The sequence below is a fragment of the Nicotiana sylvestris genome, chromosome 9 (genome assembly GCF_000393655.2).
Source record: "Nicotiana sylvestris chromosome 9, ASM39365v2, whole genome shotgun sequence".
NCBI lineage: Eukaryota > Viridiplantae > Streptophyta > Magnoliopsida > Solanales > Solanaceae > Nicotiana > Nicotiana sylvestris.
This window is the reverse complement of record NC_091065.1, coordinates 151027134-151049257: the sequence shown is the minus strand read 5'-3', so window position 1 is coordinate 151049257 and position 22124 is coordinate 151027134. Positions and strand designations below refer to the sequence as shown.

Genomic DNA, 22124 nt, shown 5'->3' with positions numbered 1-22124 from the left:
TTAGTATAAAGTTATACTAGTAATAGCTAATACTGATGCAATCCCAAATTTTATACCGGATTACTAACCAAACGACCCCTAAGTTTTTGTCCTAAAAAGTAAAAATAGATTCTTTTTGTCTCCTACTAAAAAGTAAAAACAGATATTGCCTGTAGTAATAACGGTTTTACCCGCAAAGACTATTTCAGGTAAGTTAAGAGACTGTTTGTCTCAAAAGTTTCAACAAGACTAATGGTCAAAGCCGCACTTGTCAAAACCAATGCCAATTCAGAGAAAGTCATCAGAAAGCTGCTACAACCTTCACATATATTTAGGAAGCATCATTTGTTTTACTCTATTTCATGGAAATATTATATTCCAGTCTTATAATCTGATAATATATCTCTAGAAGGGTCAGTTTCTTATCAGCATATATAGATCTTATTCACTCATATAGTGATATCTTGATTTTTGCATCAAGATTTCAGCTTTCTTCTGATTCTTGAGACAAGTTTGATTCTTTATATTTCTTGGGAGATATTTCTATTTTTGTACCTTTTTAGGAAATCCTTAATTAGCTAACAACTTTGGGTTTTTGGGATATCTTACTTTCTGTATCAAGATTTCAGCTTTCTTCTGATTCCCATTTATCCTATCTTTGATTGTCCTTTAATTTCCTTTTAAATTTCTAGCTTGAGCCCTTTTGTTTGTCTATCCAATTCACCCTAAAAAGTGGGGTTGGAGTTAAAGAAAAAATTGATTCTTTAGATGTTGTGTGGGTTTAACTATATGGGAGACTGTGAAGCTACTCTTCCTGTAATGGAGGATGAGGAAAAGCTGATTGCAGCTGCACAGCAGATTGTGAAAGCATTGGAAAAGAAACAGAATTTAACACATGATGCAAGAAAAATTCTGGCTGATTTAGGCTCTCAGTTGTCTTCCATAACCAAATTGAGTGAAAACAAACATGAAAAATTATTTGGTGAAACTGAAGACACTGTAGAGAAGTTCAGTGAACTTGAGGAGCAGCTTAACATTGTGCAGAATAAGGTGATGAGCTGGGAAGTGGATCAATCTGTTATATGGGATTGTGGTCCTGAATATGCAGATGATTATTTGAGGTCTGTGGATGAAGCTCGAAAACTGATTGAACGGTTAGAGAGTTTGAATGTGGATAAAGATAGTAAAGAGGATGAGCTTTTGTGCAGGGCTCATGAGGTTATGCAAATAGCGATGAATCGGCTTGAGGAGGAGTTTAGGCATTTGCTTGTTCATAACAAGCAGCCTTTTGAGCCTGAGCACTTGTCTTTTCGTTCAAGCGAAGATGATGAGGGTTCTATTGTTTCATTTGGAGATGACTCAGTAGAGGATGTGGTTCAAAGAGATAGCATGAGTAGGCGCTCAGAGGAATACGTAGTTGAACTTGTGCATCCGGATGTGATTCCTGACCTAAGGTGCATTGCCAATTTGATGTTCAATTCAAATTATGGTAGAGAATGTTCTCAAACATTTATCAGTGTTAGAAAAGATGCATTGGATGATTTTTTATTCATTCTTGAAGTTAAGAAGTTGAGTATTGAGAATGTGATGAAGATGGAATGGAACTCATTGAACTCCAAAATCAGGAGGTGGATACGGTGTATGAAGATCTTTGTTTGCGTTTATCTAGCGAGTGAAAAATGGTTAAGTGATCAGATTTTTGGTGATCTTGATTCAGTTAGTTCGGTTTGCTTTGCTGAATCTTCAAAAGCTTCAATACTGCATCTACTGAAATTTGCTGAAGCAGTGGCTATTGGATCTCATCAACCGGAGAAGTTGATTCGGATTCTTGACATGTATGAGGTGCTTTCAGATCTTATCCCAGATATTGATGCTATGTACTCTGATGATGCTGGATTATGTGTTAGAACCAAGTGCCAAGACATCCTCGAAAGCTTGGCCGATTGTGCAAGAACAACATTTCTTGAATTTGAGAATGCTGTTGCATCCAGCATATCGACGAATCCTTTTCCTGGTGGTGGAATACATCCTCTCACAAGATACGTTATGAACTACATGAAAACTCTTACAGATTATAGCAAGATCCTTAACGAGCTTCTGAAGGACAACGAGCAAGAAGATTTGGTGGCGATTTCACCAGAAATGACACCGGATAGGGAAGAGGACAACAGTAACACAAGTTGCTACATTTCTCCACTGGCTCAACATTTTCGAACCTTCACTTCAATGTTGGAATGCAACCTAGACGATAAGTCCAAGTTGTACAAGGATGAATCATTAGGCCACCTTTTCTTGATGAATAATATTCATTACATGGCTGAAAAGGTGAAGAATTCTCATGATCTAAGAACAATACTAGGCGATGATTGGATTCGCAAACACAATTGGAGATTCCAACAACATGCAATGAACTACGAGAGGGCTACTTGGAGCTCCATCCTTTCGTTACTTAGGGACGAGGGGCTTCAGAATCCAGGCTCAAATTCTATCTCTAAAACTCTACTCAAAGAGAGACTGCACAGCTTTTATCTTGCATTTGATGAAGCTTACAAGAGCCAAACAGGTTGGTCAATACCTGATTGCCAACTTCGTGAAGATCTTCGAATCTCAATATCTCTCAAAGTTATTCAAGCATACAGAACATTTATCGGAAGGCACACTAACCATATTAGTGACAAATACATTAAGTACAGTGCCGATGACTTGGAGAATTTCTTGTTGGATCTCTTTGAGGGATCTCCAAGATCATTACATGGTTCTCACAGGAAGTGAGCTTAATGTATCAAGGGATTTCTGTCAAAATGAGATCAAGATTTTTTCATTCTCAATTTGTTATTTAGATTGTAAATGATGTCCATTTTATAATAGGTTGATTGTTTCACTTTTGTATTTTCCCAAAGTGAACGAGTTATTTCCCTATTGTATTTATTAACTTTTTTGACATCAAAATTTGGTTTTTCAGATTGAATGACATGTAAATTATCTCAACTTATCTACAACTGGGATCAAATCATTACTTTTAGAATGCAAATAGTGTGTTGTATTATTGAATTATTGGGTAATTGTTAATATCAATATTAGTATTTGGACTATGTATCTTTGCCCAGACCTCAGTATCCTTTTTATGCTTCTTCATACTCTATGGGGTGAGAAACTCCCGTTTCCTTCTTCTTTCTTACTCCTTTGGGGATGGTTCAGGGGGAGTCGGTTCTGCCTTAGCCTAATTCGATCGTAACTTGGTTTGATAATCTTTTTTCATAAATTTCTTTCACCAAGTCATCGTCCGCAATCAGCTCTCATATCAAAGGATGAGTTCCTTTCTTTTCTTTCTTTATTCTTATTGGTGAAAGCGACCTTTCTGGATAAGTAAATTAAATTATTTCACCTAGACAAGCAAGGTGGAATAGCTCAGTTGGTTAGAGCGTGTGGCTGTTAACCACAAGGTCGGAGGTTCAAACCCTTCTTCTAGCGATTAACTTTTTATTTTTTCAGTTTATTACTATACTAATATTTATCCTATGGGTTTACGTGAACTCAGTAACTTTTGCCTAAAATTTAGAGTATTTTGATTATAAAATCTTTGAAAGGGATTATATTTCTCAAATAAATTTCTCTACAATAAAATCTACCCATCTTTATATTAATTTTGGCTCTCCTATCACTCTCCCAACTCTTCTATGAATTTAAACATAAGACAAACATAAGTTTCATATCAAGCCTACTAATTTCCAAATGAACCAAAACATGCTCCTGAAAAGAGAGACTTGTGACTCTTTTACTTGAGTTTTTATTTTTCCATGCAATCACATATAAAGCAAATTAGTAATTATTTGATGCAAAAAGGAGAGCAAGATTGGAAACTGCTCCCCTTGGTTCTTGAACTTAAATATACTTGAAAAGACAAAAACTTATAAGTGCAACGATATTAGATTTGACTCTATTCCAATGTTGTAAGCAACTAGCGAGAAACAAAAAAACATGAATATGATTGCTAAAGTTTTGAAAATGTGACAAATATGTTGGTTTCAGGTATCTTCTTACTTGTTGTATTTGTAAATTATATTTCTGGAGAAAAGAAAGTTAGCGTATAAACGTAAATACAAACAAAACAGTAATTAATTCGAGCCCACTGAATTCACAGTGTTTCCTTAAGGAATTTAATCCCCTCCTAGTACCCAAGGTTATGGATTATTTCTTCCAGGATAGAACGAATTACACACTAGTGTAACGGTACTTCAAACTCCAGTATTTCAGCGAACACAAAGTTCGGTAGCAAATCACACTTACGGTTGCTTTGTTTGTAGTTTTAAAACAATGCACAACAAAGGAGGAGAACTCAGAAGTCGAATGGAAATTCTGAGATGAAGGAATGCAATTTATAGCCGATGTTGAGTTCTTACTGAAGAGGATATCAGTAGTTGTGTAAACTGAAGAGGAACGATTTTTTTATGTGTGTCTTCAACAAGTTGCTTGCTCCATCTATTTATAGTGCAGTTAGCTGCTAAACACGGACCCGCTGCCACTCATTTAGTGGAGCACTTGGCCATGGTGGACGGAGCACCAGGCTGCTAACTAATGGAGCAATCACTTGATATTATGGAGCAAGCATTTGGCAATGGTGGGAGACGCATTAGCCTGCTGGAACAAATCCACGGATTGGAACATATCTGTTACAAACACGGATAATATTACGTTAATATTTACTATTAACAAATAAATTTGGTCCAAAAAATTAATCAATCAATCGATCATTTGACCAAATCCAAATCTGAATCCGAAGTTGAAGTCGTAGCCGAAGCCGAGCCAAGCGAGCGAGCGACGACGACGACGCGAGGCTTGCCTTCTTCTTAACTCTTTAAGAGCTACAAGAAGAGCAATTGTATATATACCCACCAAAATACTTTTCTTCTTCCAATATGGTACAATGTTTCAAGAGAGAGAAACTTAAAATTTTACTCAAAAATTTCATTTTTCCTCAATTTTCCATTCACCCTCTTTTTAAGACTTTTCAATCTTAAAATCCTCAACAATCCCCCACATGGGAATGGCTATATCACGGAAGTATGCATGAAAAACTTGTGTGATTTGCAACAAGGATTAATTACATCTGGATAAGTAGGTTTCCCTTTGATCTTTCCGTAGTGAACTTATGTCGGATATACTCGGTCAATCGGTAGATTTGATATCTTTGAACCGTCGAACTTTAGTATATACCTAGACAACCATAAGTTACACAATCAGCCCTTAACCATCTTTGGTTCTCATTGTTGTGTTCGTTTCAGCCATGAACACCGCATGGTTTCATAAGTGCGTAGAGAATTGGCCTTGCAAAATTCTCCTTGAAGCAGCTAACACTTCACACTTACATAGGTGATTTCTAATCGTGTCATCCCGTAGATACACTATTTGATATACTCCGTATCAAATTTAGAAATCATTAAAAAGCCTTAATGTTTTATCCTTGGTACTGAACATTGTCTCATCACGAGAATGGACCAAAATTTTTGTTGACAATGTTGAACCGTCATTAATGACTTTGTTTGATCTCCTTGAACCTAGATCTTGGGATCTCTAGTCTTCTAGGTAGAGTTACCGCCACAATGACTTGTTCTCGGCCGTAGTCTCATTCCCCTCGATGATTTCTCAACTACCTCTCTAGTTAGGGCTTTTGTAAGTGGATCCGACACATTATCACTTGACCTTACATAGTCAATTGTGATAATTCCTCTAAAGAGTAGTTGCCTAACGGTTTTATGTCTTCGTCGTATATGACGAGATTTACCGTTATACATAACGCTCCCAGCCCTTCCAATTGTTGCTTGGCTATCACAATGTATGCATATTAGTGCCAACGGTTTGGGCCAAAATGGAATGTCTTCCAAGAAATTCCGAAGTCATTCAGCTTCTTCACCGGCTTTATCTAAGGCTATGAACTCAGCCTCCATTGTAGAGCGAGCAATACAAGTTTGTTTGGACGACTTCCAAGATACCGCTCATCCACCAATAGTGAATACTTATCCACTTGTGGACTTCGAATCAGTTGAACCGATGATCCAATTTGCATTACAATATCCTTCAATCACTGCAGGATATTTACTGTAGTGCAAATCAACGTTTTGGGTCTGTCCTAAATATCCCAAAACTCGTTTTATTGCCATCCAATGAGATTGACCTGGATTGCTTGTGTATCGACTCAGTTTACTTATAGCACAAGCTATATCTGGTTGTGTACAATTCATGATGTACATTAAGCATCCCAACATACGAGCATAATCCAATTGTGATATGCTTTGGCCTTTGTTCTTTGCTAATGCAAGATTCACGTCAATTGGAGTCTTTGCAACTTTATAGCCTAAGTGCTTGAATTTTTCAAGTACTGTCTTAATATAATGAGATTGTGACAATGTCCGGCCTTGAGGATTCTTTTGGATCTTAATCGCCAGAATTAAATCCGCAACTCCCAAGTCCTTCATATCAAACTTGCTAGTTAGCATACGCTTAGTCACATTTATGTTGGCAATGTCATTACTCATTATCAGCATATCATCCACATATAGGCAAACAATGACTATGTGATTTGGAACATTTTTAATATACACACATTTACCACATTCATTCATCTTAAAACCATTTGACAACATTGTTTGGTCAAATTTCGCATGTCATTGTTTGGGTGCTTGTTTTAGTCCGTAAAGGGACTTAACAAGTCTACATACCTTATTTTCTTTACCTGGAACCACAAACCCTTCAGGTTGTTCCATGTAAATTTCTTCCTCCAACTCTCCATTTAAGAAGGCCGTTTTAACATCCATTTGATGAATTTCAAGACCATACACTGCAGCTAATGCTACTAACATCCGTATGGACGTAATCCTTGTAACTGGGGAGTATGTATCAAAGTAGTCAAGACCTTCTCGTTGTCTATACCCTTTGACAACAAGTCTTGCCTTAAATTTATCAATAGTGCCATCATCTTTCATTTTTCTCTTAAAAATCCATTTAGAACCCAAAGGTTTATTTCCAGGAGGAAGATCAACCAATTCCCATGTATGGTTGTTCAATATGGATTCTATTTCACTATTGACTGCCTCTTTCCAGAACAATGATTCCGAAGAAGACATAGCTTCTTTAAATGTTTGAGGCTCATTTTCCAATAAGAAAGTCACAAAATCTGGTCCAAACGAAGTAGACGTTCTTTGACGTTTACTACGTCTTGGATCCTCCCGATTAAATGTACTTTCTTTTGTTTCTTCCCGAGGTCATTTAGATCCTTTACCAATCGACTCGCATTCCTTTTTATATGGATATATATTTTCAAAGAACTCAGCATTATCTGATTTTATAACCGTATTATTATGAATGTCAGGATTTTCTGATTTATGAACCAGAAATCGATATGCTTTACTATTGGTCGCATATCCTATGAAAACACAATCAACTGTTTTCGGTCCTATTTTTACCCTTTTGGGTTTAGGAACTTGCACTTTTGCCAAATACCCTCACACTTTCAAATAATTCAAGTTGGGCTTTCTTCCTTTTCATTTTTCATATGGAATGGATTGTGTTTTGTTATGGCGTACTCGATTTAGTATCCGGTTAGCCGTAAGAACGGCTTCCCCCCACAAGTTCGGTGGCAAACCAGAACTTATCGACAATACGTTCATCATCTCCTTTAATGAACGATTCTTTCTTTCCGCAATCATATTGGATTGGGGCGTGTAAGGGGTTGTTGTTTGATGAATAATTTCATATTCTAGACATATTTCTTCAAAAAGAGATTCATATTCACCACCCCTATCACTTCTTATCATTTTGACTTTCTTGTTAAGTTGTGTTTCAACTTCATATTTATATTGCCCGAATGCATCTATTGCTTTATCTTTACTATTAAGTAAGTAAACATGGCAATATCGAGTAATGTCGTCAATAAAGTTATGAAATACTTCTTTTCACCGCGAGATAGTATTGACTTCATGTCGCAAATATCTGTGTGAATTAAATCTAAAGGATTTGAATTCGTTTTAACCGACCTATAAGGATGTTTAACATACTTAGATTCCACACATATTTGACATTTTGATTTTCCGCATTCAAACTTAGGCAATACTTCCAAGTTAATCATTTTCCATAAGGTTTTATAATTGACATGACCTAAACGTACATGCCATAAATTATTTGACTCAAGTAAGTAAAAAGAAACTGAAGTTTTATTATTAGTTTCGACAACTATTACATTCAACTTGCAAAGGCCCTCAGTAAGGTAACCTTTTCCTACAAACATTTCATTCTTACTTATAACCACCTTGTCAGATACAAAAATACACTTGAAACCGTGCTTTACAAGAAGTCCAGTAGAGACTAAGTTCTTCCTAATTTCGGGAACATGATCTCTAAAAGAATGACACAAACAAACGTTTAATAAACATTTAAATTTGGAGAGAAAAAATCACGTAGATTTTAATCTCCAACAAACCGCCACGAAGGCTTTAATCTCCAACACGGGAGTAGACAAAACCGCAAAGTTTTTAGTCTCCAGAGCAGTAAGTATAACACAAATACAGAAATAAATTAAATTCCTGAAGCTTGTTGGTTTTTGGTATCTTCTTACTTGCTGTATTTGTAAATTATAATTCTGGAGAAAAGAAAGTTAGCGTATAAACGTAAATATAAACAAAACAGTAATTAATTCGAGCCCACTGAATTCACAGTATTTCCTTAAGGAATTTAATCTCCTTCTCCTAGTACCCAAGGTTATGGATTATTTCCTCCAGGATAGAACGAATTACACACTAGTGTAGCGGTACTTCAAACTCCAGTATTTCAATGAACACAAAGTTCGGTAGCAAATCACACTTACGGTTGTTTTGTTTGTAGTTTTAAACAATGCACAACAAAGGAGGAGAACTCAGAAGTCGAATGGAAATTCTGAGAGGAAGGAATGCAATTTATAGTCGATGTTGAGTTCTTACTGAAGAGGATATCAGTAGTTGTGTAAACTGAAGAGGAACGATTTCTTTCTGTGTGTCTTTAACAAGTTGCTTGCTCCATCTATTTATAGTGCAGTTAGCTGCTAAACACAGACCCGCTGCCACTCATTTAGTGGAGCACTTGGCCATGGTGGACGGAGCACCAGGCTGCTAACTAATGGAGCAATCACTTGCTATTATGGAGCAAGCATTTGGCAATTGGGGGAGACGCATTAGCGTGCTGGAACAAATCCACGGATTGGAACATATCTGTTACAAACACGGATAATATTACGTTAATATTTACTATTAACAAATAAATTTGGTCCAAAAAATTAATCAATCAATCGATCACTTGACCGAAGCCGTAGCCAAAGCCGAGCGAGCGACGACGACGACGACGCGAGGCTTGCCTTCTTCTTAACTCTTTAAGAGCTACAAGAAGAGCAATTGTATATATACCCACCAAAATCCTTTTCTTCTTCCAATATGAGACAATGTTTCAAGAGAGGGAAACTTAAAATTTTACTCAAAAATTTCATTTTCCATTCACCCTCTTTTTAAGACTTTTCCATTTTAAAATCCTCAACAAAATATGCATCATAATGAACTCTAAAACACTTAAACATGCTAACTCCAGAAGCATTCATCTTTTCCTTTTTCCAATTTAACATACTGGAAAAATGTAGGGGAATGGCAAAAAATACAAAATTTGAGGGGGCATTCCGAGAATTGAACTCGGGACCTCTCGCACCCTAAGCGAGAATCATACCACTAGACCAAATGCCCTTTTCTGGCTGTTAGAGTTCGATAATCTTAATATGAAGGCAAATACGAGAAAGCACTAGAATTTAGGTGGATAGATTTTCTAGAGAAAAACTACTACACCATTTATCATGTTATTATTTATCAATCACTAGATTCAGGGGAGAAGCTAGAAGACAAATAAAGATTTGGTTGAACCCAATAGCATTTGTTTAAATAGTGTATTTTTATTAAATATGTATATATAACAAAATTTGAAAGCATTTGATATCGTCGTTTTAAGATCCAAAACTCATAAAGGTAAAATATTAGCTCCACCTCTAACTAGATTGTGAGGTTACGTTTTAAAATGAAGGTGGAATATCGAAAATAACTCAGAGGAAAGATATAAAAGAAAGCAAATTTCCCATGAGATGTTCTCAAACCACCAATGTAGTTTTCGGACAGATAATTTAAAGTCCCTGAATAACCAAGAAGGAAACTGGGGATTACTGAGTGCAGGTCACTACTGAAGAAACTGAGGAATCCGCCAATCCGGCATAACTTTAGGGAAGGAAACGAGGTTGCTCACTTTTTGGCTACTAAAGGATCCAAGCAGGCAAGCAATAGCCCACTGACAGTTTGGACGTACCCTCCTGCTACCTTTTTGAAGCTTCTCTATGAAGACAAAATCGGCTCAACTAGTTCTAGGATTGTATCTACAAATGTTCTTAATAGCTTGACCGAACTTGAAAATCCTTTTGCTAATTGCAATTCTAGTATCAACAGCCCTATGATTGTAACTGCTAGTGATCCCAATGGGACTTTAGCTTTATGTAATCGTACTATCTGTTACGCAACGCCTTCCTGATGATCTTTGGAAGGGCAACGTAAGGCTAAGCAACCGATGTCAGTGCGGTTGCTGTCCGCCAATGAGGTCCTCGCCGCACGCTAGACTAGATTGTCAGTGCCGTGCGGGAAAACCAATGTCGTGGGCAATTGCGGAAGCTTGAGAGAGAATTGGGTTTTGAATGATGATGATGATTTTATTGATGAATGAAAATGCTGATTACAATGATGCGGTGTCGAGGGGGAGAGACACCAGAAAATGCTTGCTTGAAAATGTTTGATTGTTTGGTCCCCCTTAATAATGCTTAAAAAAAATAAACCAACATTACAAGACTAGTCCTAATAAAGCTGTAGAAGCACACTGAAATGAAAATGATGAAAACTAGTCTATGATTACAATGAAAAGGACTTAGATTATTACAAGGAAAAACTAAGTCCGATGGCAGCATCCTTGTCTTGCGGGTCAGGGTCTGCGCGCGCGTTGCTGTGGGCGCGCGCGACACTTGATGTGCTGGCCTGAGGCTGGGCACTGGTGCTTGGCATCAGGGTCTGTGCGCGAGGCGCTGTTGGAATGGGCCTGCAGCTGGGCGCTGGCGAGGCATCAGGATCTGCGCGCGCGGCATTGTCAGGGCGCGCGGCGCTGTTGTCAATGACCAGCCCTTGGGCGCTGGCGAGAGGCATCGGTGGGGCGACAGAGGCACATGCGCGCTTGTCACTTGGCGCAGCCAAGACCACGGGGCCGACCATGGCGCTAGGCATTGTGAGGCTTGCTAGGCCGCCATGGGGCGCGGCCAAGGGGTCATGGGGCATGTCTGGAAAGCAGCCCATGACATTCTCCCCCACCTGAGTTGGCGCCGTCCTCGGAGCCTTATGATGATGATGATGATGATGATGATGATTCTGATGGTTGTTGGATGGGAGGTCTGCGCCCCTCTGTTGTTTGAGCTTGCTGTTGTAGCGAAGCAATGATTGCATGCGGCTGACATGGAAGACTGGATGGATCTTCCACCAGGATGGAGTTTTGACCTGGTATGTGGACTTCCCAATGCGTTTTTCAATGGGCAGGGGCCCGATGTATTTTTGTTGCAGCCGAGGGTCATGGGTCCTTTCTGCAAACAAGTATTGCTTTGGGATGCGTAACATTACTTTGTCCCCTGGTTGATGTTGGGAAAAGCAACGCTTTTGTTCGGTGAACCTTTTTGCCCGCTCTTGGGCCCTGGTGAGATAGCTCCGCACTATCTCCATGTTGCGCTCCCATTCGCTCGAGAAGTTGGCAGCTCGAGGAGATTTCGGCATGGTTGATGCATTCACCGTTTGCGGGAGAAGCGGTTGCTGTCCGGTAACAATTTCAAAAGGGCTCTTGTTTGTATGATGGCTCTTTTGAGAATTGAAACACAGTTGAGCAGCATCCAGGAGCTTCACCCAATGCTTCTGTGATCCGGTTGCGAAGTTGCGGAGATATTCCTCCAGCATGTCATCGAACCGGTCTGTCTGGCCATCCGATGGTGGATGGATGTCTGTGTTGTGACTCAATGTTGACCCAAAGCACCTGAAGAGATGGGTCCAAAAGTTGCTAGTGAAGCGTGAGTCGCGCCTACTAACAATGTTTTTGGGCAGGCCCCAATGTTTGACAATGTGCGAGAAGAAGAGTCGAGCTGTATCTTCTGCTGAGATGTTTTGCGGGGCTGCTATGAAAGTTGCATAGTCTGAGAACTGATCTATGACAACCATGATGGATGCAAGATTGCCGACTTGGGGCAATCCCGTGATGAATCTGAGGGAAACACTTTCCCATGGTCTCTGAGGGACATGTAATGGCTGCGAGGGTCCCGGCTGTGATGAGTGATCCGACTTGTCCTTGTGGCATGGCTGACAAGTCTTCACACGATGATGAGCGTCACCAGTCTTTTGAGGCCGATGACATGATGGCTGATTGTTGCTGCGAAGGGTAGCCTGAACCTGAGGTTCATGTCTGTTGACTACCTTCTCCAACTGCATGGCCGAGATGTTTTCAGCGGCCATCTTTATGGGAAAGCATGGTATGGTGCAGGGCTTGGCCCCTTTTTCTCCCATCATCAGGAGCATGTTGGCATATGGTACTGGTATGGTGTTGGTTTGCCTCATGAAATCCAAACCCACTATGATGTCGAAGTCATCTATGATTGCGATGCGCAGGTCGATGCTTCCTTTGTATGGGCCAAGTTTCACTGGGACATTTGTAGCTGTTCCACCCAATGTCTGAGGTGGTGAGTTGATAGCCTTGACGCGGCCTTTGCTCTTTTGTACAACAAGACCTAGGCGCTCTACTTGTGTTGATGACAAGTAGTTGTGGGTGGCACCCGTGTCTATCAAGGCGTGAAGGGGCTTGCCGTTCACTTTCAATTCGACGAACATTAGGGTCCTCGCTTGTTTAGGAGGTCCTTCGTCCATCTTTTCTTTCCCTTTCCTGGTGATCGGGACTGATGTTTTCTTAGGAGGAGATGCACTGGTCCCCGCTAAGGCATGAGGGATAGAGCCAACAATTGCATTGAAGGCGCCTACCTGGTCGTCGTCTGATGAGTCTGATGTGTCTAGCTCACCCTCGACCGTCTGATGAGCATTGACCTTGATGTTTGGGCATTCATTGTTCCAATGTGCCCCGCCGCAATGACGGCATTCTGAAGGAGGCTTTCTCCCCTGATTGTTGTTGATGGATGCAGCACTGTTGCTGTTGGAGGGAGGAGTCTTAGTTTTGGATGCACTCCGATCTCCCCCACTTTTGCTTGGGCCACCATTGCTGGGATGGTGCCCGTTGAATCCCCCTCGGACAGACGGCTGGGGCCTGTCGTTCTGAGTTCCCAAATGATAGTCGCCAAGGCATTCTGCAGCTTGAATGGCCTTGGGCAGGGTGTCTACCCGTTGTCGCTGTAGTTCCATACGGGCATGAGGTTTCAAACCTTCTATGAATGCGAAGAGTTTGTCTTTGTCCCCCATGTCGCGTATGTTTAGCATGAGTGCGGAGAATTCGCGCACGTACTCCCTCACTGATCTGGTGTGGCGGAGGTCCCGTAGCTTTCTCCTTGCATTGTATTCCACATTTTCGGGAAAGAACTGCAGGCGTATGGCTACCTTCAATTCGTCCCATGTCTGAAGAGTATCTTCACCGGCCTTGATGGCTTCGTGTTTGACCCGCCACCAAAGTTTGGCATCGCCCTGAAGATACATGGCAGCAGTCGCTACCTTTTTGGATTCCTCCAAATGGCCCACGGCATCGAAGTATTGTTCGATGTCGAAGATGAAGTTTTCCACTTCTTTAGCATCCCGGGATCCGTCGTATGGCTTTGGCTCCGGTATCTTAAGCTTTTGTGGAATGGGGGTGAGGTCTGCTGCACCCCTGATGTGATGGTTGCCTTCTCGAAGTAGGCTCTGTAAGGCAGCATTGACAACGTTGAGCTTGTCTGTCAAGTCGTTTATGGTTTGCTGCATGGCAGTTAGTCTGTCTGCCTCATGTTGCTGATGGGCTAAATCGTCGGCACGCTCCTGTTGGAGGTCCTCAAATTTGCCATGGATGTTGGCAGTTTCAATGGCTGCCGTTTGTCGGTCCTCGTCGGAGTCACGACTGATGTTTGCAATGTCATTTTCGGCCTGCCGCATTCGGCGGTCCAGGTCGTCCAACCTTTGCACTAGGTTGTTGCTTTGATCAGGCACCGTTTCTACGATGGGTCGTAATCGGTCAACCGTCTCTTCTAGGGATGCTAGACGCTCCCCATGATTCACCATGGTCAGAAATGGTGATGATGGCAAATGTTCCCTCGTCCGATGTCGAGCCTAGGCTCTGATACCAACTGTTACGCAACGCCTTCCTGATGATCTTTGGAAGGGCAACGTAAGGCTAAGCAACCGATGTCAGTGCGGTTGCTGTCCGCCAATGAGGTCCTCGCCGCACGCTAGACTAGATTGTCAGTGCCGTGCGGGAAAACCAATGTCGTGGGCAATTGCGGAAGCTTGAGAGAGAATTGGGTTTTGAATGATGATGATGATTTTATTGATGAATGAAAATGCTGATTACAATGATGCGGTGTCGAGGGGGAGAGACACCAGAAAATGCTTGCTTGAAAATGTTTGATTGTTTGGTCCCCCTTAATAATGCTTAAAAAAAATAAACCAACATTACAAGACTAGTCCTAATAAAGCTGTAGAAGCACACTGAAATGAAAATGATGAAAACTAGTCTATGATTACAATGAAAAGGACTTAGATTATTACAAGGAAAAACTAAGTCCGATGGCAGCATCCTTGTCTTGCGGGTCAGGGTCTGCGCGCGCGTTGCTGTGGGCGCGCGCGACACTTGATGTGCTGGCCTGAGGCTGGGCACTGGTGCTTGGCATCAGGGTCTGTGCGCGAGGCGCTGTTGGAATGGGCCTGCAGCTGGGCGCTGGCGAGGCATCAGGATCTGCGCGCGCGGCATTGTCAGGGCGCGCGGCGCTGTTGTCAATGACCAGCCCTTGGGCGCTGGCGAGAGGCATCGGTGGGGCGACAGAGGCACATGCGCGCTTGTCACTTGGCGCAGCCAAGACCACGGGGCCGACCATGGCGCTAGGCATTGTGAGGCTTGCTAGGCCGCCATGGGGCGCGGCCAAGGGGTCATGGGGCATGTCTGGAAAGCAGCCCATGACATATCTAATGAATGAAAATTTCGTATTTTTACCCAAAAAAAGGAAGAAAAAAATACATATTATGATCATGATAAACCAACATAAAAATAAAGAGAAACTACAATATATGGGATATTACGTGGTCAGCGTTTATTACTACAATAACAACAGCCTAGTGTAATTTCACAAGTGGAGTCTAGGGAGCGTTGGATGTACGCAGCCTTACCCCTACCATGGAACGGCAGAGAGACTGTTTTCGATAGACCTTTGGCTAGAGAAGATGGAAGAAGCATTGATAGCAAGTGGTAACAAGACAATATATTTAGAAAACTAAATCGAGGATAGCAATAGAGAATATGAAAAAAATACCAATAGCAAAACAATATATTTAGAAAACTAAATCCAAGATAGCAATAGAGAATATGAAAGAAGTGCTGATAGCAAACTAAGGGAGTGCTGATGGCAAGTAATAACAGAACAAAATATACGATAATATTAAACTAAGGATAAAAAGGGTATCATACTAATACTACTATTATCGAACTAATGAAGACAAAGAGAAACACACGGCTACCTACTGACCTTCTACCCTAATTCTCAACTTCCACCCCCTCCTATCCAGGGTCATGTCCTCAGTTAGTTCAAGGTGTGCCATATCCCGCCTGCTCACCCTCCCCAATGATATTAATTGTCAATTTATCAGTAACTTTATTTCTTTATCTAGAGTTGGAACGAAATTGTTCACACATGTGAGTTAGAATGAGAAGAGTGAAATAGAATAGATATTGAGATCACACTGCAGATTTTAACTATTTTGAGATTCAAGTATAGTAGTTTGAGATTAAAATATACTAGTAATCAAAATTTGAAAAAATGTTCTTGAAACTCTTTTCTTTCAGGTGATTTCCAACAACAGTAGTTGTTTCTGTATGTATATAACCAAGTTGAACATAGTGAATGCATCATCACGTACTATATATTGACAGTTGACACTACAAAAAATATTTTGGGATACTCAAAACCACATTTTGGGACAAAAATATTAGTTAGCTTTTAGTGAAGGGTTTGGGAGGGCTCGAAGAACAAGCAAGTTATTCTGGAACAATTCATATCAAATAATATATTGAATTTTTGTGAAGGAAAACTAAAAGAGTACAGTGGACTTTCATCAAGAAATATTGAGAATATAAGAAAACAGTTCCAAATTAAAATGGAGATGCAGGGGATCGAACCCTGTACCTCTCGCATGCAAAGCGAGCGCTCTACCATTTGAGCTACATCCCCAGGTTATACAAAAATTGACACAATTCATATAAAATATAATTCACATATTCGACAAAATTTATTTTTTGAAAAAAACTATCAAATAAACACAAGTTCAAATTTCGAAAAAAGAAATTTTTTTTTTATTTTAAAAACTATCAACCAAACACAACATAACTTAGAAAAATAAATTTTGGCGGGAAAACTTTTCTCCTTATTTTTGCTCCAAACGCATAAAATTTAAAGATGGACTTAACCGTTGTATAAATGCCAAACAATAACCTATTTGATCCTGCTACCGGGTGAAGTATAGTTATTTTGCGTGATTTGTTACATCCGAAATAGGTCTAATGAAAATCGAGCCAAGAATAATTTATTTGTGCTTTTAATCGCTGAAACATTGACAAATTCTAATTTCGCTCCTCATAATATTATGATTAAGCATACATAAACTTCAATTAATTGAAATCTATATTGTGTAATCTACCTACTGTAAATCTTCACAAGTTTAGCGAATTGTCAATTATTAAACCATCTATTTACTCATGTGTTATGCTATATTCATATTTTTACTTCATATTTCAGGACGATATACCTCTATAATTAATTATAATAACGCACAAATTCTAAACAAAGAGACTAAAAATACACATTTTTATTAATTGGAAATTAAATATACTCAATCAAATATCAAAAGGATCAAAATGAGAATAAAGAATGGCTAATATATCAAAAGTGCAATTATCCTATAATTTTATTGATGGCCAGCGACGCTGGCTAAAGGATTCTACATTGGCAGGAATAATTGCATGTACCAAAAATAGAAGAAGAAAATGACATTTTGTATTTTGAGAACTGTAAAGCAAACAGGATGTGGACATCTGGTTAAATATGTACACGAAATCATTTGCAAAAACCAAAAACATAGAGGAGATTAATAGTCTGTTTGGCCAAGCTAGAATAATTAATTTATTTGGAAAAATATTTTTTCTAAAAGTGTTTTTCGAAAAAGTACTTTTGAAGAAAAACAGTATGTATTTGGCTATCAATCTGGAAAGCACTTTTTACCAAAAATTTGCGTTTGACCAAGTTTTTCAAGAAGCGGTTTTAAGTATCAAATTACGAATAAGGACATGAAGAGATTTACAGCTTTAGCAGCACAAAACCGCTCGTCTTCAAGTTCCACATGAGTGACAACATCAGCAAACGTTTTGATGCTATCATTGTGGGTCAAGTTAACCTTTAGATGTTCCCAATTAATGGGAATAGACCGATATACTGCCTGAACCTGCTGCTCATCAGAGAGAACATGACTAGCACTTTAGAGTTTAGCAATCATATTTGACATCACCCTTAGATGTTGCTTGACACTATGATCATTACTAGGGGTGGTGAACGGGCAGGTCGGGTTAGATATGGACGAGTAAAAAATGGGTAATGCAAAAAATGAATAAATTATCTGATATGATTCATATTTAATATAGAAAATGGGTTAATCAACGAATAATATGGATATTCATATTATCCATGGTTTCTTGAATATGATCACTTTTGGGAAAATTCTTAGTCTTCCAAACTTGAGGAACCCCCAATTTGAGGCTTTACAAATGTAAAAGTTAAACTCATTAATTATCCATTGGTTATTCTTTTTTTAAGTGGATAATATGATTCTTATCTATATTTGACCCATTTTTAAAATTTTCATTTTCCAACCCATTTTTAATGGATGATATGGGTGGATAAGTATTTTTTTAACCATTTTTCCACCATTAATCATGACAATTTTTGTACTTGTCAAACTTGATTGTGAGCTATCTAAGGCGACATGTTTGCACCACCATATGTCTCTCTTAAATGTGCCCTTATGACTTGAGCAATAGGATATTGCTCACATTCGTGGATGAAATCATTAACAACTGAATTTACAATAATTTCATGTGCAGTGGAATCTTTCTTTTTCCAATATTATGAATTTTTAGATCCCTCATGTGTTGGGCAGTGTTACCCTCCTATGAGTGACTCATAACATAGTTAATACTTTCAAGAGCATCTTCTCTTCGAGTACATACCGCATCTTACGACTCCATATGTCATAATTTTCACCATTTCGTTTGTCACATTTGTTCAAGTCAGCAATGATATTTTTCAATGCCATATCTGTTATTAGAGACAATATTACAAGTTTAAATAATTTATATATATTTCACTCGATTTATGCATGTGCATACTCAAACAAATTAATTATAATATTAATTCTACATTTAGTATAGAATCGAAAGGTCACTACGTTTTCATTCATCATCTATATCTAAATATTTTAATTAATATTAAAATACCTTCTTAGTGTATATTTCATTTCAAGTCTCAATCCATTACAAAATAAAATAACAAATAATATATGTAACTAGTGAGACAAGCAACATAATTTAAATTTCATTAAAATAATACATATTTTCTAGGACATACATATACCAATTATATATTGACTCTTGCGCATATATGCTAAAAGGTTCATTAGGCCAGATACCATGATAAACGTCAGTTAAAATTTTACCCCAAGGCTCTCGAAGAGAGTCTGCTAAAATAGCTAAAGCTTCCCAATCAGTAATCTCTATGTAATTAGAAAATTCGGCCATTTTAAAACTAAAAAATAAGTGTACATGTTCAGGAATAGAATCATCAGGGCCCATTTTAAATTTTTTAAACTCCCTAAATTTCTTTTCTCCTTCCCCTCGTTCGGCGCTTCGATCCATTAAATTACTTTGCTTCATTTTTCGGACATTCCTGATGACTTCAGACTCCTAGTCTGAATCAATACAGAAATAAGTCATGCGACGACGCATCCTTCTATGTTGTCCCCTTGCTCGAATTTGATAATTCCTACTTGGGGTACTTCGAGCTTGTCCTCGTCTACCCATGTCTGAAATAGGAACAAGGAAACACTTAGAATGGCTACATCCATTTAATGTGACAATATATGTTATAATTAACTTGTAGAAGAATAGGGATATATGTAACTAAGACTAGTATTCTTAATATTTAGATACTCGGTCTAAGCATATAACAAAAATATGTGATCACTTTTATATCAGTAGAGATTGACTATAACTCGGCTTAATTCCATTACTTTAAGGCACAAGCAGTACATATTGTTGACATATTAAATATGAATATCATGCACCCATTCAGAAGATGAGTAACAAAAATTGTAGTTTCTTCCTTGAACATATGTCAACCAAATAAAAAATAACGGAAAGAAAGTATTCATTAATACTTAGACTACAAAACATAAAAGATCATTGTTATAAAGAAGCCTTTATAAATAAAGAACAAATGTGACTTAAGCATATGATCATAGAGAAACATCTCTTTAATTGTAACGACCCGACCAGTTATTTTGAGTATTGTAGCCTCGTTACTCCATTTATTGCTTATTCTATGTTTGTTTGTTGTTGTGTGAATTTCTGGGGTGGTTGGTTGGTTCCAAGGATGTTTCAGAATGAATTGGGACACTTAGTACCAAGGTTGGAAGCCAAAGTTAAAAGAGTTAACCGGATATTGACTTATATGTAAATGACTCCGAAATGGAGTCTTGATGGTTCTGATAGCTTCGTATGGTGATTTTGGAGTTAGGAGTATGTCTGAATTTTGATTTGGAGGTCCGTATCATTTTGACTTGAATTGGCGAAAGTTGAAAAGTTGAAGGTTTGAAAAGTTGATAAGTTTGACCGAGAGTTTACTTTGTTGTTACCAGGCTTAGATTTTTGTTTCAGGAGTTGAAATAGGTCTGTTGTATTATTTATGACTTGTGTGCAAAATTTAAGATCAATCGGAGTTGATTTGATGGGTTTTGGCATTGGTTTTAGAAGTTAGAAGTTTAATATTTCATTAGACTTGAATAGGGGTACGATTCGTGTTTTCGATGTTGTTTGATGTGATTTGAGACTTCAAATAAGTTTGTATGATGTTTTAGGATATGTTGGTATGTTTGGATGGGGTGGTCCTGGAGGGCCTCAGGTGTGATTTAGATCATGTTCGGCTCATTTTTAGACTTGTTGGACTGCTGTTATATCTGTTGTTGGTTTCCTTATATGTGATCGCGAGTGAAGGTTCGTGATCGCAAAGGGTTGTTTGGGTGATCGGTGAAATTGTTCTATTCATTCGTGAGAATTGGTCAGCGATCGCAAACCTTGGGGAGTTAGTGCTACGCGAACGCGTGAGAGGTGTCGTGTTCACAAAGAGGGAAAAAGAGAATGGGATGTCAGATGCATTGTTCTACGCGGTCGCACATGTATGTCCGCGATCGCGTACCTTTTGGGGAATTAGTCACCGCGTTCATGATGGAATTTTTTCGTTCGAGAAGAGTAAATTTTAGGGCAGCATTTTTTTATTCTTCGCGATCGCGAATAGGAACAACTAGGTAGACTATTTAATTTTAAAAACGAGGGTTAGAGTATTATTTCACATTTGAACTCTGGGAGCTCGGATTGAGGTAATATTTGGAGAGATTTTCAAGGAGTTGATTTGGGTAAGTGATTCTAACTCAGATTTAATTAATAGACATGAATCCATCATTGTTTTTACCATTTAATCAGTATTTTGGGTTGAAAAAATTAGGAAAAAGGAAACATCATAAGCTTGAGGATTTGAAAGGTGATTTGAGGTCGGAATTTGATGATTTTGGTATGGTTGGACTTGTTATTGAATGGGTACTCGAATTTTATAAATTTTGTTGGGTTCGAAATGTGGGCTCGGGGTTGACTTTTTGACTTTGGTTAAAGAACTTAGCTTTATTGTATGGAATCGATTCTTGTAGCTTGTATTAATTACACTAAGTTGTTTGTGGCTAGATTCGAGTTATTCAGAGGTCGATTCGCAAGGTAAGGGCTTGTTGGAATTGTAATTTGCGTGGTTTGAGGTAAGTAACACTTCTAAGCTTGGTACTGAGGGGTATGACTCCCTGAAATACGTATTATGTGCTTGGTGTTGAGGTGACGCACATGCTAGGTGATGGGTGTGTGGGCGTGAACTGTGGTAATTGTGACTCGGTTGACTCCGTGGTACCGTGTAGTTATCGAACCTTATTTTTATTCATGTAATCCCTATGTGTTATAGTAATTGAGCTATGATCTATATTAAAAATCATATTTAAGCTATATACTTATTCTGTTGGAACCCACTGAGGTCATTTCTACTATTAAATTATTTGTTTAAACTGCAATTATATACTTAGTCACAGTCATCATTTTCATATCATATCTCAGTCTCTGTTGTCATTTATTGTTACATTATGTTATCATTGTTTGGGCTAATTGGCATGAGATTTGTGAGCCCGAGAGACTGGAGAGATTGATGACTGAGTTGGGGCCGGAGGGCCGGATTGTAAGTGATATTTATGGGATCAGGCTGCCTGTTGCAACAAGTTTTATTGATTCATTATGGGATCAGGTTGCACGTCGCAACAAGTTTTATTGATTCATTATGGGATCGGGCTACACGCCACAACAGGTTTTATTGATTCATTATAGGATCGGGCTGCGCGACGCAACATGCCATGTTGGATTATATTAGCGCTTGGGCAGGATCCGCCCCTTCGGAGTCTGACATACTAGCAGTGGGCGGAGGTACCGTACAATGTTGAGTGATTGAGTGTGCTAAGTAACTGAGAGTGATGAGTGAGGAGTGTGAG

General features: G+C 39.0%; 1 protein-coding gene and 3 non-coding genes across 4 annotated transcripts; 2 read left to right on the top strand and 2 right to left on the bottom strand.

Annotated features, from left to right (window-relative positions):
- The first annotated feature begins 281 nt into the window (after positions 1–281).
- LOC104222396 (exocyst complex component EXO70E2-like) lies at positions 282–2864 on the top strand. The gene has a single exon (XM_009773628.2). It carries the CDS (start codon positions 748–750, stop codon positions 2749–2751), a length of 2004 nt encoding a protein of 667 aa, XP_009771930.1. The 5' UTR covers positions 282–747; the 3' UTR covers positions 2752–2864.
- A 512-nt stretch (positions 2865–3376) lies between these two features.
- Positions 3377–3450, top strand: TRNAN-GUU (transfer RNA asparagine (anticodon GUU)). Its single transcript has one exon. It is a non-coding gene; the product is annotated as a tRNA-Asn (tRNA).
- A 6212-nt stretch (positions 3451–9662) lies between these two features.
- On the bottom strand, positions 9663–9734 carry TRNAP-AGG (transfer RNA proline (anticodon AGG)). The gene has a single exon. It is a non-coding gene; the product is annotated as a tRNA-Pro (tRNA).
- A 6649-nt stretch (positions 9735–16383) lies between these two features.
- TRNAA-UGC (transfer RNA alanine (anticodon UGC)) lies at positions 16384–16456 on the bottom strand. Its single transcript has one exon. It is a non-coding gene; the product is annotated as a tRNA-Ala (tRNA).
- Positions 16457–22124: the final 5668 nt, after the last annotated feature.